The sequence below is a fragment of the Tursiops truncatus genome, chromosome 20 (genome assembly GCF_011762595.2).
Source record: "Tursiops truncatus isolate mTurTru1 chromosome 20, mTurTru1.mat.Y, whole genome shotgun sequence".
Lineage (NCBI taxonomy): Eukaryota > Metazoa > Chordata > Mammalia > Artiodactyla > Delphinidae > Tursiops > Tursiops truncatus.
Genome location: NC_047053.1, coordinates 41,232,074 through 41,255,506, shown reverse-complemented (window position 1 = coordinate 41,255,506; position 23,433 = coordinate 41,232,074). Strand labels below are relative to the sequence as shown.

Below are 23,433 nucleotides of genomic sequence, written 5' to 3'. Positions count from 1 at the left end.
CTCCTTGCCCCGCCCCCTCACCGCATCCAGACTCTGGAGCCGGAAGCCATAGGCTGCCCCACGCCTGCTGCTGTTCATGTAGTTGCCGAAAGCCAGGACGATCTGCAAGAGGCGGGGTGGGGGTGGCAGGGAGAGCTCAGCCAGGTGCTGGGGCTGAGGAAACCCCCTGAAGTGTAAATTGCACAAGGAGAAAAGGTGGTAAAGAGCAAGCCCTGCACTCAGCATGGATGCCTCAGGTCCATGACGCACGCATATGCGTGTCTGACACGTGTGCACAGCCAACACCATGGCACACCCAATTTTGTCACCTGTCACCTTACCCCAAACTGTGCTGCCAACACCTCCTCCAAGGCTGTGGGGTCACCATCCCCCTCACAGCCATATCTGTTGGTTCCCCGACAACACGATGCTCTGCTAATGAACCCTCAGGCAGGGTGTGAGGTGCGCTGTTGTAACATGGCCCCCATCCCCACCTTAGCTTTGCCCTTCTGAGCCTGGATGTTAGAAGTGGGAACCTTATAGTTGTTGCATCCCAGGGACTTAGGGCAGGGCCTGGGTCTCCCTCTCACACAACCCAGAACAGGCAAGGCATCATGGGTTGGCCCCGCCTCCTAGACCCTTGCCCTAGGCTCTCACCTCCAGGATCTGGCGGAGTTTGTCCGAGGACTTGATGGACATTGAGGCTGCAATGATGGCATTCAGTTGCTGGGGGTGGGATGGGGGAGGCATGGTAAGTTGGGGCGAGAGTGGGGGGAAGCCTATAGGAGGCTCAAGTACTCCCAGATGCCCTCTTGGAGACCAGGCTGCAAGCTGCCTCCTCCCCAATCCCAGCCCAGGCCGCATCGCCCTGCCAGCCCGCGCACACCGGCATGAGCAGCTGGGCAGTGTCTGGGAAGTTGCCCAGGAAGGTGAGCGTGTTCATGCGCTCGGGCAGGCGGGGGATGCGGCTGAAGCGCAGCATGAAACGGTCCTCCTCTGACAGCTCCTCTATGGGTCGCTGCTCCCGCTCGAAACGGGCAATGAGGCTATGTTCATACTCTGTGGGCAGGAAGCGGGTCAGCAACTCCAGGAAGTCCAGGCCAAGGGTCTGTAGGTCGTACCTGTGAGGGGAGGGGCCGGTATCACTCCACACTCACCAGTTCTTGAGAGCAGGACCACTCCTACCCCCTTACTTGATTGAATAAATGAACTTAACTATTTGCTATTGCCAACAGCTTCAGGGAATAAGAGGTAACAGTCAAGGGATGCTGGGACCTAGGAAGCCCGGAGTCCCAATCATACATCAGTGGCGGCGTCCAGGCTGTAAATGCTTGGGCCTCAGTGTAAGGAGGCAAGAAGGCAAAAGGAACATCTCCATCCGGGCACGGACTCACAGTATGACCTCAGTTTTCTTAACTGAAAATGGGAACACAGTTCCCTGCCCTACTCTCCGACCAGCCCTGGTATGAAACTCGATGGACTCTGTTCCATAGTTGGGGCTCTTTTACAATCTGCCTAACAACCCCGGCCTAGCAGAGGGGCTGCGCTACCTCTAAGCCTGGGGCAGAGGTACTCACGTCTCGATGGCCTGGCAGATGCGGTCCGCCCCCAGGTTGCCCTTGCGCAGGGTGATGGCCAGGTTCTTGGCCCGGTTGGCCTCGATGAGCGTGGCTTTGCTGGGGGCCTTCTGGGATGCCTTACTCTTGAGGGTGCTAAGGTCTACATTGGGGCCTTGGGACTTTGTCTTGAACTGCTGCTCAAAGTCACTCATGTCCAGCTCCTGAGGGTGCAGAAAGAGGAGGTGGGGCTGGGCGGGGCCGGGGGCTGGTGCGTTCCTGGCTGAGCGCCGTGCTTGGAGCTAGAGCCATCTATCCAGCCCTGACCAGGCCACCAGCAGAGAAACAAACCAGTACGCAGCCTGACCATGCACCTTGATGGGGGATACAGGCGAAGCACATGGAGCACCAAGGAGGGGCAGGAACAGCACCCCATCCAGGGGACCCAGACTCCAAGCCGCTTCAGCTGAAGCAAGAGCCAAATTGGCCAGGGTTAAAAAGAGGAAAGGGAAGGGCATTCCAGGCAGAGGAACAGCATGAACAATGGCCTGGAGGCAACAGAACACAACCTTTCGGAAAACTGAAAGTGTAATTAGAAGGGCTGAGGCCCTGGTTGTCTGTGGGAAGGTGGTGGGAGAGGGGCCTGAAAGCAGGAGAGAGGCCAGACTTAGGGGAGGGATGAGCCCCTCTGCAGGCATGGAGGGAAAGCCTCCAAGGGAGTCAGGACACACTGCCTACGAGATGCACTAGTCCAGTTTAGTTTGACCCCCATTCTTGGGTCTCCATAAAATGGGGTAGAGGAGGTGACCACCCCCAGTGCCCAGCATGATCCAGGCAGGTCCCCCCCTTCTCTGGTGCCCACACTGGCAGCAAGGCAGGACCACTCACCTGCAGCACCTTCTCGTCATTGAGCTCAGTGAAGACAGTGCCTGTGATCTGATTGGGTTTCAGGGCCACCCAGTTTAAGAGGGGCATTCTGAACTTGGTCTGGATGGGTTTCTTGGCCATCATTCCTGGGACAGAGAGGGAGTGGTCACTGGGGCAGTAGTGGGTGCCATGGCTGGAAGGAACCGGGGCCCAGGCCCAGTGAGGACACACAGAGCAGACTGGAGGCAGTAGGAGGCCCACAGACAGAGGGTCCTGGAGGATACTGAAGCCAGAGTACCCCCCACCGCACCCCCGCCTCGTCCCCATGCCCTGGGCAGTCTACTCACCCGGGCCCATCTCTGAGCCAGGCCCTCCAAGAGCAGCAGAGGGACCTCCCGCAGGCGGTGGGGGCGGTGGAGGCACCGAACCGTCAGCGCCCGGAGGCAGCGGTGGCGGCGGGGGTGGGGGCGGCTGGTCTCCCGGCAGCGGCGGCGGGGGCGGGGGCTCCGGACTGCCTGGGAGGGGCGGGGCCGGTGGGGGCGCCAGGGGCGTGGCATCCTGCTGGGAGGGGAGACCAGGTAGTGGGGGCGGCAGCGGCGGCGGTGGGGTTGCTGCTCCAGGAACCGGCTCTGCTGCAGGTGGGAGTTCTGAGCCCAGCGAGAACCGAGGAGGCGGCGGGGGGAGAAGGGCGTGTCAATTTCTTAGGTTGAGGGGTCATGTCTCCGCCTCCCCGCCCTACACATGCGCACTGGGCTCATTGCGACCCACCCGCACCTGCCTGAGCCACGCCCACAATCCAAACCTACCCCTCCCACCTCTCCCCGCCTGAGATGTCCCCAGGCTCCTCATGCACGTCCGGGTTCTGCCATTCCTACCCCACCCGGCTTGAAGCCCCTGCACACCTGGGCTGGGGGAGCCGATGGGCACCCTCGGAGTCGGGGCATCGCTGCCGCTCGGAGTTGCCACAGCGACCGGGAGGATCTCGATGGAGACGGCATCCCCGGGCCCCCTCAGGATACGGATCAACCCCTTTTCCTCCAGCTCCTCCACCTTCAGCTCTAGCGCTGAGGGCCGCGCCGGGGCAGGGGCAGGCACTTTCTCAGGCTCAGAGGGACCTCTGGAGGTGCCCATGGGGGTCGATTCACTGAAGCGCTCCTGCGAGCCGCCGGTGGGGGGTTAGTAACCACCGGCAAGCCTGGCACAGAGCCCCCATTTTCTTGCCGGGGTGGAGGGAGGTGTCAAGCCTAGAAGCCCCAAATGGTCTGTTCTTGGAAGTCCGTCCCACCCCTGGCCCGGCCCACCCACCCCCCAACCCCCCGTCCCCCCAACCTCACCCGCAGGGTCTCCAACTCCTTTCGGGTCTGGCTTAGCTGCTTTTCCAGTTCTGCTATCTTGGCCATGGATTCGTTCTCCGCGTCCCGAAGCCGCTCTGTCAGCTGTGGCACCAGCACATGGTGAGCTCCCACCCGCAGCCGGGCATTGGCATGGGCACCGAGGGGGCGGCACCAGGCATGCCTGCCTGGAGGGCTAGGGGAGGCTTCCGGATGTGCTTAGCCCTGGGGTGCCGCGGGGCAGGCGAGCCTGGCACTTGAACCCAAGTAGGTGAAGTACTGAGAGCACTGAAGTGCTCTCAGGAGGGGAAACCAAGGCACCACCGATGAGGGAGGGAGCTGGCAGGGGCCCCAGGCACCCAATTCCACCCAAACCAGGGCCTGGGGTCCGAGCACCTGGAGAAGAGGAGACCTGCCTTCCTCAGAGGTCCAGCCCAGTGGAGGAGCTCAATGAATATTCATTCATGGAGAAAGGCACCCAAAGGATTCAGGTGAAACTCAGGGGCCCCCAGCTCACGCCTAGAACCAGTGGCCGATATCCGTGTGGGGCTCTGTGGGCCTACTCTGTGCTGGGCCAAGTTCAGGAGCAGCTCTCACCAGGGCCACCTGCTCCTGCAGCTCCTCCACGTGCTCCAGCACAGCATTCTTGGTCTCAGTGTCCTCCAGCAGCGCACCCACATCAAAAACATTGTCCAAGTAGGCCTGAATCTGCACCTGCAGCTTGTCACTCTCCGTGAGCCGAAGCCTCTGTCCCCAGATGGAAGGCTCAGGTTGAGGCCTGGTGTGAGGGATCTTTCCAGTACCCCCATCACCACCAGAGGCCAGACAAGGGGGCCTGAGCCCTAGCCCACTTCTGTTTCTTTATTTTTTATTGAGATATAATTCATATACCATAAAATTCACTATTTTAAAGCGTACAATTCAGTAGTTTTTAGTATATTCACAAGGCTGTACAAACCATCACCACTATCTAATTTCAGAACATTTTCATCACCCCAAAAAGACACCCTGTACCTGTTAGCAGTCACTCCCCATCCTCTCCTCTCCCAGCCCCTGGCAACCACCAATCTTTCTGTCTCTATGGACTTACCTATTCTGGACATTTCGTATAAAGGAAGCGTACAATATATGGCCTCTGTGTCTGGCTTCTTCCACTGAGCATAATAGCGTAATGTTTTCAAGGCCCATCCACGTTCTACCATGTATCACTACTTTGCTCCTTTTCGTGGCTGAATAATATTCCATTGAATGGACATATCACCCTAGCCTGCTTTTCACCTTTTGTGGATCCTGGCTTTCAAAAATCCAATCCCGAAGGCCCTGCTCCTCTGGGACGCCTCACAAAGAAATCAGAAGAAAGCTACAACCTCTCTGCTCAGGCTGAGCCACGAAGTACCAAGCCCCTCTGCCCATCTTCCCCAGAGCGAGGAACTCCCCCACGACCCAGCCCCATACAGCATGAGCCAGCTCCTGCTCTGGCCCAGTATCTCTGTGCTCCCCAGTGTAGGCCTATCTGAGTCTGGTGCTCCCAGAGCCAGACCGAGGGCCACCTAGAGCCCGTCCTAGCACCTGCGACAGCAGCCCCATGGTCTGAGTGCCCATTTTGCGGCAGGCTCTATACAGTTACAGTCTTTATTATTTCTACGATTCTCCCATCTTACAGATGGGAAAAGTGAGGCTTAGCGAGAAGAGACCTATCTAAGGTCACATGAGCTAGGAAGTGGCAGAGTCAGGATTTGAACCTTGAACCCAGGTCTGCCTGACCCCGGCATCTGTGCTAACCACTGAGGCATCCTCTGCAGCAAGCAAGTGGTTAAGTCCTGGGGGGAGTGCAGGGCTCACCTCCAAGTACAGGTCCAGGCCCAGGTGGGTGAACTCATATTGCAGGAAGACGCGGAAGTTCATGTTCTCCACCGAATGTACCACAATGTTGATGAATTGCATGCAGGCCACCTGGGAGGCGGGGCAGTGAGCAGGTCTGTGATCCTCTTGGTGGGGGGTTCTCAGTGACTTCCACCCCCCCCAGTTTAACCCCAAGTCCCCCACCCTTGCCACATTTCTCACCCCACTGATCCAGCTTTGTCCCACCCATCTCTCTCCCACGTACCCTCCTCCCAGCCTCCCCCTCACTGACATCCGCCCCTCCCCCACCAACCACTCAGTCCTCATATCTGCAGGAGCTGAGCCCAGATCCCAGATACCCAGGCTCCTAACTGCTCCTGGCACCCTAGGGTGACCTGGCCCAGGCTGGGCTCCTGAGCTCACCATGAAGTCAATGTTGCTGTCCTCGTTCCGGAAATATTCCATCAGCTTTTCAAAGCGGTGCTGCTCCCCACACACCTGGGTAGGAGGAATGGCTGTCACTGAGGTCCCAGTGACACACCTCCTAAGCTATCTTCCAGCTGCCCCCTTTATGCTTCTGTGAGCGCCTCTCAAGTTAAATCTAAGTCGGGCCATGTCACTCTTCTGCTCAAAACCTCAATTCCCTCTTGATCTCTCACAGCCCTCCCCAACACTGACCCATTCTGGCCACACTGGCGTCCTGGCACATTCCTACCTCAGGGCCTTTGCACCTGCTGTTCCACCTGCCTGATGTGCCCTTACTCAAGACAGCCACCACATCAATCCCTCACTTCCCTCACAACTTTGCTCAAATCTTACCTTCTCAATGAGGCTTCCTAACCACCCGGCAACCAGTTCCCCCTCCCCTGACAGCTTCCCTGACTTTTTTCCCCAGAGCATTTACGATTTCTTCATAGACTGTGTAATTTGCTTATTTATTATACCGCTGATTATCTGTCTTCTACTGCCTTCTTTGTTTCTTGTGTTCACTAATGTATCCCAAGTGCCCACTCTGTGCCTGACACATTGTAGCCCCTTGACGAATATTCATTAAAGGGATGCATTGATCCTGTGCTGCCTTATGCATCATATTCTCATGCAGCTACTTCTTGCGAGCCTGTTAACCAGAGTCAGCAACTCCGAGATGTGTGGATCAAGGCCAGTTTGGGCAGAGGTTCAGCAGATCCCCATAGCTGTCCCTGTCGCCCCAGGCAGTGCCCCTGCGTGACCCTGTACCTTCCCTTCAGATGAGGAAACTCCCCAAATACCCACCCAGCGTCCCTAGCTGTCCCCAGCAGAAGCCACAATTGGCAGCAACAGGGCTCCAAGCACCACTAGAGGGCAGGTACATGTTTGGGTGGGGGCTCCATTACCTCCTTGAAGTTGTCAAAGGCGGAAAGGATGATATCGTGTCCTCCCCGAACCAGGCACACTGCCGCCAGCAGCTCCAGCACCAGAGCCTTGGTTCTGGGGAGAGAAGGGGCAGGCTGTCCCTTGCGAACAGGCAGGCCCCACAGCAAAGGTGGATGTGGGCTTGGCTAGGGGGGAGGACAGGGGAGCTGATGGGGTGGGAATGAGCCTGGGTAGTGGTCCTGAGAACTGAGGGGACAGAGTAGGCAAGGGGTGAAGTAGGAGGAGAAACTAGACATGGAGAAAGGTTAGGGGCCTGGAAATCACCTAGGGTTCTTGTTGTTGAGGCTCAGAGCAATCTCATTGACACAGGCTGGGTGGTTCATGACGAGGCTGAAGCCAGACTGGGGAGAAAGGAGAGGTCAGCTCCTCCAGGCAGACCCCCAGGGTTCTTTTTTTTTTTTTTTTTGGCTACGTGAACCCAGGCCCCCGGCAGTGAGAGCGTGGATTCCTAACCACTGGACCACCAGGGAATTCCCAGGAAGTTCTTTATATCCAACCACGACCTCCTGGGTGGCAGCCAAAGCCTGGTCCCTCTTTTTAAATACCTTTGTCTGGGACTTCCCTGGTGGCGCAGTGGTTAAGAATCCGCCTGCCAAGGCAGGGGACACGGGTGTGATCCTCAGTCCGGGAAGATCCCACATGCCGCAGAGCAACTAAGCCCGTGCGCCACAACTACTGAGCCTGAGCTCTAGAGCCCACGAGCCACAGCTACTGAAGCCCGCGCACCTAGAACCCGTGCTCCGCAGCAAGAGAAACCACCGCAGTGAGAAGCCCACGCACTGCGACGAACAGTAGCCCCGTTCGCCACAACTAGAGAAAGCCTGCACGCAGCAACAAAGACCCAACACAGCCAATAATTAATTAATTAATTAATTTAAAAATAATAATAAATAAATAAATGCTGTTGCTCAAAAGCCAGTGTCAAGACTCAGTACCTTGGACAAAGTGAGTCCTTTAAGGCCAGCTGAGTGAGGGAGGAACGGCTTCACCAATCACCCCTCCAAATGAAATAACCCAGAGGCTGCTCTCCCTGGTGTGCAGCCTTTCTTAGTGGGGTGCCTAAGCCCCCACGTGAGGCATAGCCATGCCCCCAGCCATGTCCAGGGTATTCTAAGGGACCTGACCAGGAAGGTGCAGAAATCTGGGCTTCCCCTCAAGACTCATCAGCCTCAAGACCCTGCACTAACAGCCCAGATCCCCAGGGTTCTCCAGTGGGGACAGGGTGGGGGACAGTTGGTCCCAGAACCTCGGCAGCTTAGGCAGCCCCCAGGGAGGACAGTCAGTGTCAATGCCCCGGGCCCACTGACCAACCTGGTAGTTCATGATGGCACGCAGACACATGATGCAGATGTGGACGTCATCCTTCTGGCTGATGATGCGGGAATTCCTCAGGGCCTTCCTGCTATGGGCCGGAGTCAGCCTGGGCAGGTGGGGAGGAGGCAGCAGGGGTCAGAGTCCCAAACCCAGCTTCCTATTCCCCCCTATCACTCAGATGGCCACTGGAGTAAGAGGGGGCACATCTGGAAACGTCTGCTTCCCGTCCACCCAACCAGAGAGGCCAGCTGAGGGCCGGAAGTCTTCCTCAGTTCTTAGGCCTGGGGCCTGGCATTTCCGGGGGGGAGGTGAAGAGGCGGGGGTCAGGGAAGCAAAGACCCCCTAACAGCGACTTGGTATTAAAAAGGGTTGCTGGGGCTTCCCTGGTGGCGCAGTGGTTGAGAGTCCGCCTGCCGATGCAGGGGACACGGGTTCGTGCCCCGGTCCGGGAGGATCCCACATGCCGCGGAGCGGCTGGGCCCGTGGGCCATGGCCGCTGAGCCTGCGCGTCCGGAGCCTGTGCTCCGCAACGGGAGAGGCCACAACAGTGAGAGGCCCGAATACGGCAAAAAAAAAAAAAAAAGAAGTTGCTGTGTTGTGGGGATGGAGAGCTTATAGAGGGAAAAGACCGCCAAAGCTTGTGAACGGCCATGAAAATACTCTCCACAAGGTGGCGCTCACAGCCACGTGAGTTTACCTTGCATCTTGACAATTCAGACAGCCATGGGTCAAATCCCAGCTCACTGATTACTAGGCATGCATGTTACTTAATCTCCCCGGGCCTCAGTTTCCTCTTTTGTAAAATAGGAATGGTAATAACAGTACCTTCCTGATAGGGTTGTTGGGACTATGAAATGAGCTTAGAACAGCGCCTGGCACATAGTAAGTGCTCTATGAATGGTTTTGCTGATTTTTCGCTAAAAGAAACATGATTTTTTCCATTGTCGCAGAACCACCAGTCAATACTGGAAGGCCCCACTCCTCGCTCTTCCTGCCACATCTCCCTTTTCCCGTCATTGCTCAAACGTGCCTCTGACTCTTTGCTTGTGCTGTTCCTTCTGCCTGGAATGCCCTTGCCTGTTCCCACCACTGCTTCTAAAGCCTGTATCCATCTGCAAGACACAGTTCCAATGTCATCTCTTCTGGGAAGCCTTCCTGGTGCCCCAGGCAGTGGCCACCTCCCTACTCAGAGTTCCCAGTCATACTTCCATGACAACCTGTCACACACCGTCTCCTACTAGATGGAAGGCTCCCAAGGGCAGGGTAATCTGTCACCTGAGAATCTACCACCATGCCTGGTACATAGTAAATGCTAAAAAAAAATGTTTGTTGAATGAATGAATGAATGAACAAAGAAATATATTGTGAGAGTTTAGAACTTAAGATGAAGTTGGTTTCCTAGACCCAGAGTGGGAAGGAAGGTACCTGGGGTCCACATGAGGCTCCAGGGCCATCTCCTTCCCTCTCCCCACCTCCCAGCAGGATGTCATTAGTTAGGGTGGGCTGACGTATCCGAAGCAGCTGAATCCAGGGGTGTCACCTGAGTTGAACACCTCACCCAACCCCACCACCACCCTGGAAGCTGACCAGGCATGCACCTGCCCCTAGGTGGCTACGTACCGGGGAGAAGGGGGGCATCTGGAGTCCGCATGGGAGAAAACAGGGGGTTAGATGATACAAAAGGGGTCCCACCGACCCTGAAACCACCCCTCTTATCTCAGATCCCACTGAGGTTCCAGCCTCTAGGTGCACTCCAGAGGCCTCTTAACACACACATTTCCCGAGCCCTGGGTGAGGCCCTTACTCTGATCCCCGATGCCAGGCTACCCCTCTCACCACCCCCAGGGCCCTGGTGGAGCAGGCTGGGTACAGCCGTCCAGGGGTGAATTCTCCATTCACCCCGCCACCTGCCACCCCGCCAGGGGGCCCACATACTTGATGGTCAGGTGGCGGCTCTTGGGCTGTGGCAGCAAGGATGAGGGCGGGCCCTTGCTGAGATCTTCCACCGACTGCTCCAGCGGCTTGCTCTTCTCAGAGCCCGGGGCCCCATTGTCTGTGCTCTCCATGTAGTACCTGTGGGGGTTAGACTGGGGATGGAGGCCAACACTGCAGGGCACCTCAGAGGGGGTGGGGGGAACCCAGGGAGAGACAGAGCTGCAGGAGAGACTGGGGGCGGGCGGAGGAGGCTGTGTTCTTGGCGCTGTGCTGGGCCTAGCAGGTCCCAGCTGGCCACCGCAGGCCACCTCCCTCCCCGTCCACGGCAGGCCGTCAGGAAGGGGCCTTGCTCAAGCCAACTGCAGGGCTCCAGGGTGGACCCAGGCTAAGTTGCCTGGAAGCGGCCCGAGGAGTGGGCGAGGCGCAGGAAGGCACGGACTCTGGGGGTGGGCACCAGGGCAGGGCCAGGCTTACGTGACAGAGCACTGCACGAAGGCCAGGTACTCGAGCAGCACATCCAGGCCACGGTTCTCCTCGTTGAGGAACTCCTGCACCCACCTGCAGGGCACAGGGCTCCCTGAGTGCCGCCCAGGAAGGAGGTCCTGCCCAGTGTTGGCACAGAACGGGCACAGCAAGGGCCCCTGGGCTGCCCTTTCCCAGGAAGACAACAGCCTTGCAAGACCCAGTGACGCCAGGCGATGATGGTAGAGGCCTCGGGCAGGACCCACAGTCCAGCCATGCCTCAAGGGGCAGGCAGAGGGTGGGCAAGAGAGGACACCCAGCCTGGAGGGGGCCCATAGGCACAGCCTCTGGGGTGGATGGGGGGATAAAAAGGGGAACCCAGGGGCTGCCTGCTGCCAGAGCTCTCCCCCTCCCCCGATCTCCCCAGGGAAATCTGAGCCCTTGCTCACCCAATGTGGTTGGTCCTCAGGGAGGTCTCCAACTCCCGTAGCACCTGGGTGGACTCCTGGACTCTCCTCTTAAACTGGGAGCCAAGAACAGGGGAGTCTGGTGGGTGGAGCGCAGGCCTCAGCCCACAGTGCCTGCCCACCCCGACAGCTGGCCTTTCACACTCGGCAGTCTAGACCACCTCCACACACCTGCCCAGCGGAATAAGCATACTCAGGCCACACATACGCCCCCCCCATACAGACACACAGGGTGCGCACCACGGCCACGCACAGACACGAAAGAGGCACACACGTCTCTAGACACAGACACACAACGCACACGCGCACACACACACACCCATATATGAGGACAAAGGGTACACACACATTCAAACGTGAACACCCTGGGTACACACACACGTGCATATCCATACACAAGTACAGTGGGTACACAGACATAAGACACTCACATATCCACACACAGACACATGGGGTACACACACACACACACACACCCCTATACAAAGACTCAAGGATAACATACATCCATATGTGGACACAGAAGGATGTACGTAATACACACACGCACATCCGTGCCTATGCACACACACTACACAAGTACACACAAGTGTACACATCTGAGTACAACTAGGAGCTGCAGAGGAACCCGTGAAAGCGCACGCCCAGGGCACGCTCAGTCCCCTGTGAAAACGCACACACACGCGTCCACGCACCCACAGAAGCCTGCAGAAAAGCCTATACACACAGTTACTCCAGCTGCCCAGAGCTTGGAAAGTGCAGGGGGAAAGGGACAGAGAAAAAGCGGGCGACATATACCCCTAAGTTGGACATCCAATCTGCTGCTACCTTGCGGCTGACCCCACCGATTTCCAGGTAGCTCTTCAGCTTCTGGATATAGGCTTCAGGGGGGTTCTTGACCTGAAACCGCTCCTGCGGAGATGGAATAGGATGTACAAGGGGCAAATGGCCAACCCTTGTCCCAGAGTCCCTTTGTCAGCTCCGACCCAAGGTCCCAGGCTGCCTTAAGACCCCCCTGAATACCAAAGGCATAAACCCAAACATTCGGCCTGCCACTTGAAAAGACCCCAGTCCCCGGCCAGGCCGTCCCTTGGTTTATGGCCACAGGCCTAGAACAGCCTGGATGGAGTGTGGAGGGGTCAGTCCAACTATACACCCCACCCTGGAGGGGGAGACTCAGGCAGGCCAGTGAGTGGCACCCTCCCAGCCCTGTGCCCTCCCTGGGCCACATCCCAGCCCAGAAGTGGGAGTACCAGGAGGAAGAACACTCTGGAAGGGCCTTATGAAGCGCCCAGCTCCTAGCAGGATGGGGGCCCCTCCCGCAGGGCTCCGCCCCAGTCGTCGTGTTCACCTGTGTGTGTGAGTGCACACGCGCGAGCACGTGACCTGTGCTCAACAAAACAATCCTTAACTCCCCCACCCCATCCAGGGCTCCAGGAGCCACTCACACAAGACGCAGGGGCCCCACTAGAGGGCCTCCACCCAAAGGAGCTCCCACCCTTCCCAGTCCAGACCCCTCAGATATGCCCAGCCACCCCCCTCAACCTCCCACTTCTCCCAGGCCTCTGTGAGCTCAACCTGAGATGCCAGGCCAAAGTGGCAGGGACCCCTACCCCAGCCCCAAAGCCTCCGGAGGCAGCTTCCCACCTTCTCCCCATAGCCCTGCCCTCACCCCCCAGACTCCCGCCCTGCCAGCTCATCCCATCCTGGTCCACTAGCAGAAGCCGAAGGCCCAGCCCTGGCTCCCAGGAGAGGCTCCCTGCTCCCCAAATCCCCACCCCCAGCCTCCAGGGCCACAGGCCCGCCTCCCTCCCTCTCTGAATCACTGTGGCAGCCAGGCCCCTCCCTGCCACAGCAGGCGTCCTCCCTGCTACCTCAGACAGCAGCCCCACAGCTGAAGGGGCCGGGGCAGCCAAGAGAGCCACGAAGGTGGCAAGCCCAGGCAGCGACTGAGAACCAGGAGACGGGGCCTCTAGTCCCTGCTCTGCCACTCGGGAGCTGGCTGACTTGGGGAACAGCTCCTCTGGATCCAAGGTCAAAGGAGGACAGGAATTCCTGACCCTCCTCCCCACCTCCCACGGGGTGGAATGAAGATGTCCAGCCCTAGGGCTGTCCCTCTCTTCCCCAGCCCAGAGCTGGAGGGTGGACAGAGCCTGCCCCGGGAAGCTCAGCAAGGAGGATGGGGACACGGCTCCGGCTGCCCCGGCCAGTACCCTGGACCAGCCCCCGTCAGCTCTTCAGAAGGCAGACCCAGCCCTGCTCGTGACTCATAAGGTCCCTGGGGAGGCCCAGGCCCAACACAGGGGGATTCCAGAGTCCTGCACATGCCCTCAGCACCCTCCCCAGATGTTACGCTGGCCTCTGGGCAGGGTCTTGGCCCTGCAGCAGCGTGGCAGTGTCCCCTCTCCTGCCAGCCCCAGCCTGGCCAGGACAGGGCGCCCCGATGACGGCATGGGCCTGTGCCCACCTGGTCACAGATGAGCTCCCATTTCTTCTCGTTGTCATACTGGCTCAGCAGCTGGACCTTGTCCGGGGGCAAGTTCATGCAGTTCTGGGGAGAAAGACGACAAGATAAAGATGCTGAGTCCGGGGCCCTAACCCGAGGGGGAGAGGACCATGGGCATTGTCAGGGGACCCACTAGAGGCCAGCTCCCTAGTAGGCCTGTCATTCACATGAGTCCCGTCACCACCTCACCCCCGGAAATAAGTAGCATTAGACCACGAGAACACCGAGGCCCAGAGATGGAGCACCTTTCCGAAGGCCCAACAGCTAGAAAGTGACACTGGGATTTGAATCCAAATCTGCCTGACGCCAGGGCCTGGGCTCCGTCACCCCTAAATCGCCCCCCCCCCCGGGCACAACTGGCACGGAGGCAGGAGCATGGGTTCGCAGCCTAACTTCCTGGGACCTCAGGCACCTCTGGGCTCGTTTCCCCACATGTGATAAGGGGGTACCATCTCTTCTCCCATCTGCATGGGAAGCTAACAGGGACCGTCTCTGGCCAGGCCCAAGTGTGGCCAGGCGTGGACTGTGCCCCGTTCCCACATGCCACCAGACAACACGTGTACGTGGTCCCAGCCCAGGGCACCAGTGTCTCACAAACACCACAAAGCCTCTGCAAGGACAGCAGCCAGCAGCCCCCGGCCCTCTCCAGCCCCCTCCCACTTGGTCACTTTGGGACAGACCGAGGGAGATGAGGTCAGATGGGCAGGGAGTTCCAAGCAGGTGCATGGTGGCTGCAGGGCCCAGGTGGATTCCAGGGGAAGGTCACCCAGTTACAGGAACCAGGGAGAGCAGCCAGCACGCTGGGTCTGTGGTGCTGGTGGCCCAGGCTGGGACTCCCCTCGAGAGCTAAGAAAGGTCAGCACTGCTCTGCCTGGGTCCTCCTCCCCCAGCCACAGATGACAAGGGTACAATGTGCCTGCCGAACTTCTCCCCACAGGACAGGCTTAGTGTCTCTCCTGGTGCTACGGAATCACCAGGTGCCACCAGCGCTAGGAGCTCCCTGGACCCCCAGGACTTGGCGTGTCTCCCTAAAAGAACCAGCAGATGATGCCCGTTCACCCCGATTCAGTAAACCCCAGGTTTATTGAGGGTCTACTATATGTCAGGCTCCAAAAGACAGTTCTGGCCCTCGAGGAGCTTAGTCTGTACTGGGGATGTGGGAGCCCCAGGGAGCCCCAACCCAGGGTAGAAGAGGCCCCTGTCACCAGCTCTGATGGCTCAGACTACACATCCTCAGTCACGTGGCCCTGAGAGGAGGCCACAGCTGGAGCAGAGAAGGGGCCACACCCACCCAAGGCTTCTCAGCCAGCTTCCCCTCCCGGGTGCTAAGCCTAATTCGGGGTCTCTGGCCAGACCTCACCCCGAAAATCACTGCCTTAGGTCGGCCCCAGACAACAGGAAGCTTGGTACCCTCTGCCCCGGTTGCCCAAGCTTTCTGGCCAGGGCCCCACTTGAGAGGTGAAACTGCCCACCCACCAGGCCCTCCCGCCCCGGGCCGGCTGGGCATGGCGATACGTCATTCCTCTCCCCCGTTGCGAAAGTGAGCCCAGATTGAGGAAACCGCCTGCGGTCTCATCGGCTGCCCTCCCCCAACCTGCCAACAGCCAGGACAGCTCCTGCCCCATGGGAGGGACTGCCCAGGAAGGGGCCCTGGAGCCCAGGGAAGGATGTACCTGGCCAGGGAGGCCTCCCTGGGGCCATTCTCTGTCTCTGTCTCTCTCTCTTTCTCCCTGGTCCCTCCAGATCCATCCCCACCCTACAGAGACCCAGGGTGGGGCAGGGCCGAGGTGGGGGTGGGGGCCAAGGCTGAGGGGGGTGGAGGAAGCAGAGAGAGAAGGCAGGCGATGCCAGAGCGGCCAGCACGGAGGAGGAGGTGGGGGGGGGGGGAAGGAGGGCGCAGAGGAGTGCACGGAGGAGGAGGAGGTGGTGTCGGGGGAAGGAGGGTACAGAGGAGTGAGGGGGAGGGCTCAGCAGCTGAGCCTTAGAGGGGATCGCGGCTTCCTGACGCGGGTCCTTCTGGGCTCTCACCCACCCTGGGGACTTGCTGGCTCCAGGAATGGCCCCAGTGGCGCTTCTAGAGACAGCAACTAATCATCATAATGACTCCAACGACTGCGGTGCCAGCTTTGCCCGAAGGCTTACCAGCCCTGCTCACACATGGCAGCCTTCCACCCTCACCACCATTACTGGCACTGCTATTAGTCCCATCCCACAGGTGCAGCACAGATTAGTCCAGTCACCTGCCCAAGGTCACGAACCCAGTAAGAGGGGAGCCAGGCTGACTTTGAGCCCTGAGCCAACCCAGAACTAGCGCCCAGGTCCACTCTCCCAGTTCAGCCCGTGGTTATTACTGGGGAGGGGGAGGTCTCTGCTGGGTCAGCGCCCCGTCCCAGCAGTGGTGGAGGGCAGGGCACCCCTTTGCCCCTTCCCCACCTGGGCCTCCTCAGGCCCCCGGGCCTACATGCCAGCCTGCCAGACGGGCTAAATTTAGGCTCGGAAATCAGAAATAGCTCTGACAGCGCTGAGCACTAATTAGCAGCTGTTCCTCGGCTGTGCCCACAGAGGAGACGGGTACCCGAGGAAGCAGGAGAGGGACCAGCAATGCCACTCACTCAGAGTGGGGTGAGGCCATCCTGGAAACAGTGACAGACCCCCAGACTCGGGGCCCTTAGCAAGGAGGCAGGGGACTGGGAGACTGGGGACTGGGAGACAAGCAGAAGGTTGGCTGATGGCCCTCAGATGGGACAGGGAAGGACCAGGAAGTCCAGGTGTGCGTGGCGGGGGGTTGGGGGGGCGCGTGCGGTGGGAGGGAACACCCGCCTCCTGTGGGGGGGTGCGGCTGTGATGTGGAGGAACCCAAGCGGGATTCAGGGGACCCAGGCTCTGGGCCCACCTAGCCTGACTGCTTCTTTGTCTCCTTGAGCCTCAACTTCCTCCTCCGTAAAATGGGCACACTTCCCTCCTACCTCAGACTCACAGGGCTCCCGGGAACCCTTCAGTGAGAAGCTGTGTGGGGTTTTTTTGTTCGTTTGTTTTTGTTTTTTTTAACATCTTTATTGGAGTATAATTGCTTTACAATGGTGTGTTAGCTTCTGCTATATAACAAAGTGAATCAGCTATACATATGCATATATCCCCATATCTCCTCCCTCTTGCATCTCCCTCCCACCCTCCCTATCCCATGCCTCTAGGTGGACACAAACCACCGAGCTGATCTCCCTGTGCTATGCGGCTGCTTCCCACTAGCTATCTATTTTACATTTGGTAGTGTATATATGTCCATGCCACTCTCTCACTTGGTCCCAGCTTACCCTTCCCCCTCCCTGTGTACTCAAGTTCATTCTCTATGTCTGTGTCTTTATTCCTGTTCTGCCCCTAGGTTAGAAGCTGTGTTTTGACGTAATAATACTCTTCAGGGACATACCACTATGAAGAGGCATGTCACAGGTTGGGGGGGGTCAGGGGAGTCCACTGAAGACCCCAAGGTGAGGGCTGTGTGGCGGACAGAAGTTGGTGAAAACATTCGGAGAAGCGGACCTGTCTCCAAGGCTTGGCCAGAAATGAACTGAGCCTCCAGCTTCCACCCGCTGCTGCCCTTCACACTTTTCGAAGAGGGAGATAGGGTTCACCTCTCAGGGTGTGGCCAAGAGAAGGAGCTGTTTCCCTGCTCCTCCTATTAGAATGGGTGGGGATCATTCCCCTGCTTCCCTGCCCCCTCTCTGTGTGTCAGAAGGGCCTCCAGCCCTGCACACCCAAGGCCAGCCCCTTGCAAGCGGCCCCCCATCCCGACACTGACATGTGGGCAGGTGTCCCTGGAGACTGAAGGGGCTCCAGCTACATGTGGACACAGTCACACCCTCCAGTTTCACTTTTAGTTTGAGCTGAGACTACGTCCCAACCCACCCGCCCACCCTCTCCCTAGGAAGCCCAGCCCTTCAAGCCCCAGGATGCCCTTGAACTTAGGCACCAGCCTGTCTCAGACCAGCCCCACAGGCATTCCACAGCCTGATGGATCCAGAAGCCAGCCCTGTCCCCCGGCCCCACTTCCCCATCCATCTCCCCTGCCCACCTCTACATGGCTTCAAGCTTGGTTTTAGAGCTCTCAGGGCATCTCCAAAAACAATCAGCGTTATCCTCTTTTAAAAATTCTGGTATATGGATTTTCTAGGGCTCTTATAAGCAATCCCAGGCTTAGAGGAGGGTGTGGGGTAACCCAGCCCTAGGGTGCTAAGAACCCCAAAAAGTTAACAGCTTCTCCCGTCAGGGTTGAAGGGTCCCCATGGCAGGAACAAGGGCAAGCAGGGTAGGAGTCAGGGCAGGCACTGCCCTTATAATCCAGGCTGGTAGGAGAATAACGACAGTAACAATAATTAATATTCCCCCGAACATTCAATCCGTGCTAGATGCCATGCTAAGGGCTTTACATCTATTAACTCATTTAAATCTCAACAACAAGCCTACACAGTAGACACTATTATAATCCCCTTGCCACAAACGGGAAACTGAGGCACAGAGCCATTAAGCTGCTTGCCCAAGGTGACCTAGCTGGCAAGCTGGTAAGAAGACTCAGTTTCCTCGGAAGAAGGAGCGCTCAGAGCAATGAGAAACATGGGTCCCGGCCTCCCAGGGGTCTTCTGCAGACAGCCTGGCCCCCGCGCCTGTCTGAGGAACCAGGAACAGCCGGCCCCATTTCCTGCCACCCAGCACCCTACATTTCCTGTTGTTGCCCACACTGAGCTCTTACTCACTGGGGAACCCCCCCTCACCAGCACACCCTCTCTCTGAGGGAAGTGGAGGCCTCCCCACCCCTCCCCATGTGCACACAGCTACCGTTAGTGCCACCGCTGCCCCACCCTCCAGGAGAGGTGGGCCCTCCCTCTCGTGGTTTCCGGCCACCAGGCAGTTTTCATCTAGGCCCCTCTGTGGCTGACGTGCTTGATGGCAGGGAGGGCAGCCTGACCTGTGACTGCTGAAGACTAAAGACGGCACCCTTGGTTGGTCTTGGAAACGGAGGTGGGGGGAGGGAAGAGGCAGGGTCTGGGCTCCTTCACCTCGAAGGGCCCCAAGATGAAGAGGACCAGATCAGCCTCAACATCATCCTGTCCTCACAGTGGACAGTGTTAACTGAGCACTTGTTCTGTGTCAGGCATTGTGCTAAGCGCTCTATTTAATCCCCTCAACTCTAGTTAATCCCTTCAACAATCCTAGCAGGCTGGCATATACCCTTTTCTTTTTGGGGGGCTGCACTGCACGGCCCGCGGGATCTTAATTCCCCAACCAGGGATGGAACCTACGCCCCCCGCACTGGAAGTGTGGAGTGTTAACCACTGGACCGCCAGGGAAGTCCCTGGCATATACCATTTTTATTATCTTTTTACACGGGAGGAAAACTGAAGCTCGGAGAAGGTGGGTAACTCGTTCAAGGTCACACAGGTAGTAAGTGGCAAAGACAAAACTCAACTGCCAAACTTCATGACCCCAGAGCCCAGGAAGCTACTCAGCCTCTCCTGTGAGTGACCCCTGCCCTTCTCAGAGGCAGGGAGGGCTGAGCCACCTCCCGGGGCTCCATGTTCCCAGGAAAACCTTAGAGGTGGCCCAAGAGCAGCCCCACCTGTTCCTGCCCGTCTCCCCCAGCTCTTTGCCAACTGGTCCCAGATGTCACTGTGAGTCATGCTACCACATCCATGTGTTTCCAGGGGCAGCACGTGCCAGCGCTGCCTGCTGGGAATGGCACCCCACGGCCTCTGCCCAGCCCAGCCTCTGACACGGGGCCACAGCCCCACTGGGATCCTCCACGTGAGGCCCCAGAGACGGGAGGCACGGGGTCTAAGCGACCCACAGCTCCATCTGCCCCACCCCAGAGGAGGGAGCTGCCTGAGCGGGCAGCGCCTCGGTCACAGCCTACAGAATGGAGACGCCCCCCTCTGCCCTTCACCCCCAGTCCCAGCCCCAGCGGGGAAGGAGCCCCCCGAAGAGCAGGACTCCCAGCACCCACACCCTGCCGGGGACCGCCCTGACCTCCCCACGCAGCCTGGCCACATGCTAAGGGCACCCCAGGCCGCCAGGCCCCATCAGGCAAATTCCTCTCCTCTTGAATGGCAGCATCACTTGGCCTCGAGCACATCACGGCGCCTTCCCTTGATCCCTCTGCCCCTGAGTTACAGGCGCCTCCCTGCCCAGACACATCGGGGGTGTCCTAGGCCAGGCCATAAGCCTGGCAGTTCTAACAGGCCTGGAAGGAGTGCCCTGCCACCCCAAACCCTGACCCCTGCAGGGGAAGGCCTGAAGAGGCTGGAAGACGCCCAGCGCTCAGCGTGGCGTAGGAGAGGCGAGAGCACGGAGCTCGGTGCGCAGGTTTTCCCACCATCGCGGCAGGCAGCCGTCACTCCTCCACTGTTGCTAAGGCAGCAGGTGGAAACCCTGGATCAACCTGCTCTTCCTCCGCACCACCATTTAAGCAAGGGCACCCCTCTCTCTCAGAGCCTCCCCAGAAAAGTAGCTCGCACCACCCATTCTTGCATGGGAAAAAGGCTGCCCAGGGGGAAAGGGAGAACAGCACCCTCGTCTCCTGTCTGGCAGTGGGCCTCGGTCGGGATACCCCTAACCCATAAGAGGAGTTCCACAGCCAGAAGCCAAGGAGTGGTTTTAGATTTCAGGATCCTACCACCCACCAGGGATGAAAGGGCTGAGCTCCAGTGAAAGGAAGAGGTTCCCTGGGGCCATGTGACTAGATCCCAAGGGGAGGGCTATGCTTCCCCCTTCCAGACTGGGGGATCCCTGGGGGTGGGAGGCCCACCACTCAGCAGTCTGAGGCTCTTCTCCTTTTATTAATTTTTTTTCCTAAGGATTTTATATTTATTTATTTATTTGGCTGCGTTGGGTCTTCGTTGCTGCGCACGGGCTTTCTCTAGTTGTGGCGAGCGGGAGCTACCCTTTCTTTCATTTTCTTTCATTGCGGTGCGCGGGCTTCTCATTGCTGCAGAGCACAGGCTCTAGGCGCTCGGGCTTCAGTAGCTGTGGCTCGCGGGCTCTAGAGCGCAGGCTCAGTAGTTGTGGCGCACGGACTTAGCTGCGCGGCATGTGGGATCTTCCTGGACCAGGGCTCGAACCCGTGTCCCCTGCATTGGCAGGCGGATTCTTAACCACTGCGCCACCAGGGAAGCCCTCTTCTTTAGACATTCACTGAGGACAGGGCTCAGCTCTGGCCCAGGAGGCAGTGCTCAGATGGAGGCTCTCCCTGTAATCCCCGTCACTGGGACTATAGTTTTAGCCAAATCTGCATCCACCCCCCACCTCCCCCACCCCACCCCCCGCCAGCCTCAGGCAGGGGCCAAGGGTATAGTCCCAGGGCACGGTGGTGAGGAGTGCCGAACGAGGTTCTTAGCCAAGTGACCTTGGGTTGGGTGCCTTCTGTGAGTACAGGACATGGGACAGGCTGACCCATCACCAGGAAGAAGGGGGAGGTGTAAACACACTGGGGTTCCTTGGGGAGGGGGGCGGTGAACCCCAGTGGGCGCTGCTGCCCTAGATTTCTGCCTAGCCGCCACCGCTTTCTCCACCGGGACACCTTCGGACCCCTCTCTGGGCCTTCACCCTCCACGCCCCGGTTCTCAGGGACTCCCAGCGGCACTTAGCGTCAGACTCAGCCAATCGGAGCTAAGGCCAAAACACACGCAAGCGCGGCAGTCAAGTCCTACACAGGCATCAGAACCTCACCACTTGACTTTTGGATTTTCCGGTGGTCTGAATTACTCACCCAGCTCCTCCCCCTTAGGTGTGTGTAACAGAGAACGGACTGGGACCTGGACTTCACCCCGAGAGCCCATCCCCCCCGTCCATAGACACACACTTAGGGGGAAAGTCAGGCTGGCCAAGGTCCAGGGATCCACCACCAACTCAGGCTCCCCAGATGGCCCCCAGAAACCGTCTATCTCATTCTTCCCCCTCCCCCTTCTGCTCCGCTCAACTCAGCTTTGTGAAGACATGGATTTGGGGAAAGGGAAGCAGGTGGAGAGGTGGGGTATTTGGGGACTAGCCTGATGTGAGGTGTCCCTCGGTGTCCCTCCCTCTCCCCGAATCAAACAAGGTGCCTTCACGGGGACAGCTCAGACCCCGCCCCACCCTACAGCTCCTTCAAATCCCTCCCAGCCTTTCTCCTGGGAGGGGGCATCAGACAAGACTTCCTGGAACTGGGAGGAGGGGCCACACAGGGGATCTGGCAAGTAGGGCCTCAAGGCAGGCCAGGGGAGGGGAAATGATGTCAAGGAGGTGGAGAAGACGAAGAATCAACAGGGCCACCAGCCTGCGTGGCTCTGCTGCCTGCCTCTACCTCGGCCCCACCCTCAGACCTGCAGTGCTAGCCTGCTCGGACTTGGAAGTGCCTCTGGGGAAAAGCACGGCCTTATTTGCCTGTCACCCAGGGTCTGGCAAGGGAGCTGACAGCAGACAGGCCACCAGGCAATTAGTTAGGGAAGGAGCCTGGGACAGGGTTGAGATAGGGAGAGGGAAGTGAGAATGAGTGGCCATTTCCCCTCCCTTCTTCTACCAGGTCTTAGAGAACCTGGCTTTGCTCTGGAGCCCCTACCCACCAAATCCATCCCAACTGCCTCTAGGCTCAGTGGATGGCTTCCTCCCCGGTGGCCTAGTCCCCAAGCCCCCCAATCCCCTGGAGCAGGTGACAGTGAGGGAGAGGGGCTTCCAGACTTTTGCTCCACCCCAAGCCAGAGTGACCAACCCATCCTGACCCCGCCCTTCCTAACCTTCATCCCTCCAGTGGGTGTGAGGGGACGCACAAGATAAGGACCCACAGACAAGCTCTCCCGGACATGCAGTGAGGGAGAAACACAGACACCCCCAACTGCATGATCTGACAACCCAGCTCCCAGCAGCTCAGGCACCAGCGGATCAGGACCAAACACCTCTACTCAGTTTCCAGCTCCTAGGAGGTTAAAATACAACCCCTTATGTCTTTGACCCTGAGACACAAGTAGATGCTATTGCACCCTGTGGCTGGGCCTGCATGCAGTGGGGAAGGGGGTGCTCCGGGACACCTCCCCACCCGCGTGCTGCGCTCCCAACTTCCTCACAGGACATTTTTGTTTAGACCTTTAGACCCAGAAGCGCTGTGGGAGGGGGTATCTTGGGGAGGGAGACTGGACGGTTGCAGAAGAAAGTTTTGGGGGGAGAGTGCTAAGTCACTTTTTAAGAAACCACTGTCACTCCCACCCCCTGGAGGGGCCGCCACCAAGCTGCCGGAGATCTCCAAGCGGTACCTGAGCCCCCGGGGGCGGGGACGCGTGGCGAGCCCCTGCCGCCCCCCGCCCGCGCCCCGCGCACAGCGGGCCACACTCACCAGGACCCGGTTAAACCTCTCCTCCAGCTCTCCGGCCGCGGGCATCGGCTGCTTGGGCACCGCGGGATGCTTGGGGGACAGCGCTGCGGGGCTCGCGGGCTGCTCCGCGCTGCCGGCCGCGTTGCCCATGGTGGTCCCCACCCAGTCGGCCAGACGCCTCCAGCCTCGGAAATCCAGCTTTCCCGGGGAGGGCGGATGAGGCTCCCGGCCTGGGGGGCGAGGAGGGCAGCGGCTCTCGGCGGCGGCGGGGGCTCGGCAACGCGGGCGCTCGGCTCAGCGGCGCGCAAGGGCCGGGGCGCGGCGTCCCATCGGGGCGGCCCCGTCCGAGGAGCCGGGCGGCGAGCTGCGGGGTCGGGGGAGGAAGTCAGGCTGCAGGCCGCCGGGGCCAGAGGGCTGGGCCGGGGGCAGG

General features: G+C 59.0%; 1 protein-coding gene across 5 annotated transcripts in view; it reads right to left on the bottom strand.

Moving 5' to 3' along the window:
- FMNL1 (formin like 1) overlaps nt 1-23,433 on the bottom strand; it is a 25,911-nt gene extending 2,478 nt beyond the window's left edge. The window contains exons 1-21 of one of the 5 annotated variants that reach the window (XM_073797299.1): nt 23,025-23,433; nt 13,634-13,717; nt 11,965-12,078; nt 11,149-11,222; nt 10,712-10,795; nt 10,238-10,375; nt 9,923-9,940; nt 8,300-8,408; nt 7,253-7,329; nt 6,949-7,042; nt 5,999-6,073; nt 5,576-5,686; nt 4,331-4,480; nt 3,737-3,838; nt 3,305-3,557; nt 2,750-3,049; nt 2,424-2,548; nt 1,557-1,759; nt 866-1,100; nt 637-705; nt 22-102 (exon numbers count right to left, since the gene is read on the bottom strand). In XM_073797299.1, coding sequence (XP_073653400.1) covers nt 22-102; nt 637-705; nt 866-1,100; nt 1,557-1,759; nt 2,424-2,548; nt 2,750-3,049; nt 3,305-3,557; nt 3,737-3,838; nt 4,331-4,480; nt 5,576-5,686; nt 5,999-6,073; nt 6,949-7,042; nt 7,253-7,329; nt 8,300-8,408; nt 9,923-9,940; nt 10,238-10,375; nt 10,712-10,795; nt 11,149-11,222; nt 11,965-12,078; nt 13,634-13,717; nt 23,025-23,153 — 2,625 coding nt within the window. In that variant the 5' untranslated portion in view covers nt 23,154-23,433. The remainder of the gene's footprint in view (nt 1-21; nt 103-636; nt 706-865; nt 1,101-1,556; nt 1,760-2,423; nt 2,549-2,749; nt 3,050-3,304; nt 3,558-3,736; nt 3,839-4,330; nt 4,481-5,575; nt 5,687-5,998; nt 6,074-6,948; nt 7,043-7,252; nt 7,330-8,299; nt 8,409-9,922; nt 9,941-10,237; nt 10,376-10,711; nt 10,796-11,148; nt 11,223-11,964; nt 12,079-13,633; nt 13,718-23,024) is intronic. The other 4 variants (XM_073797298.1, XM_073797300.1, XM_073797301.1 and 1 more) reach the window with 4 other exon arrangements.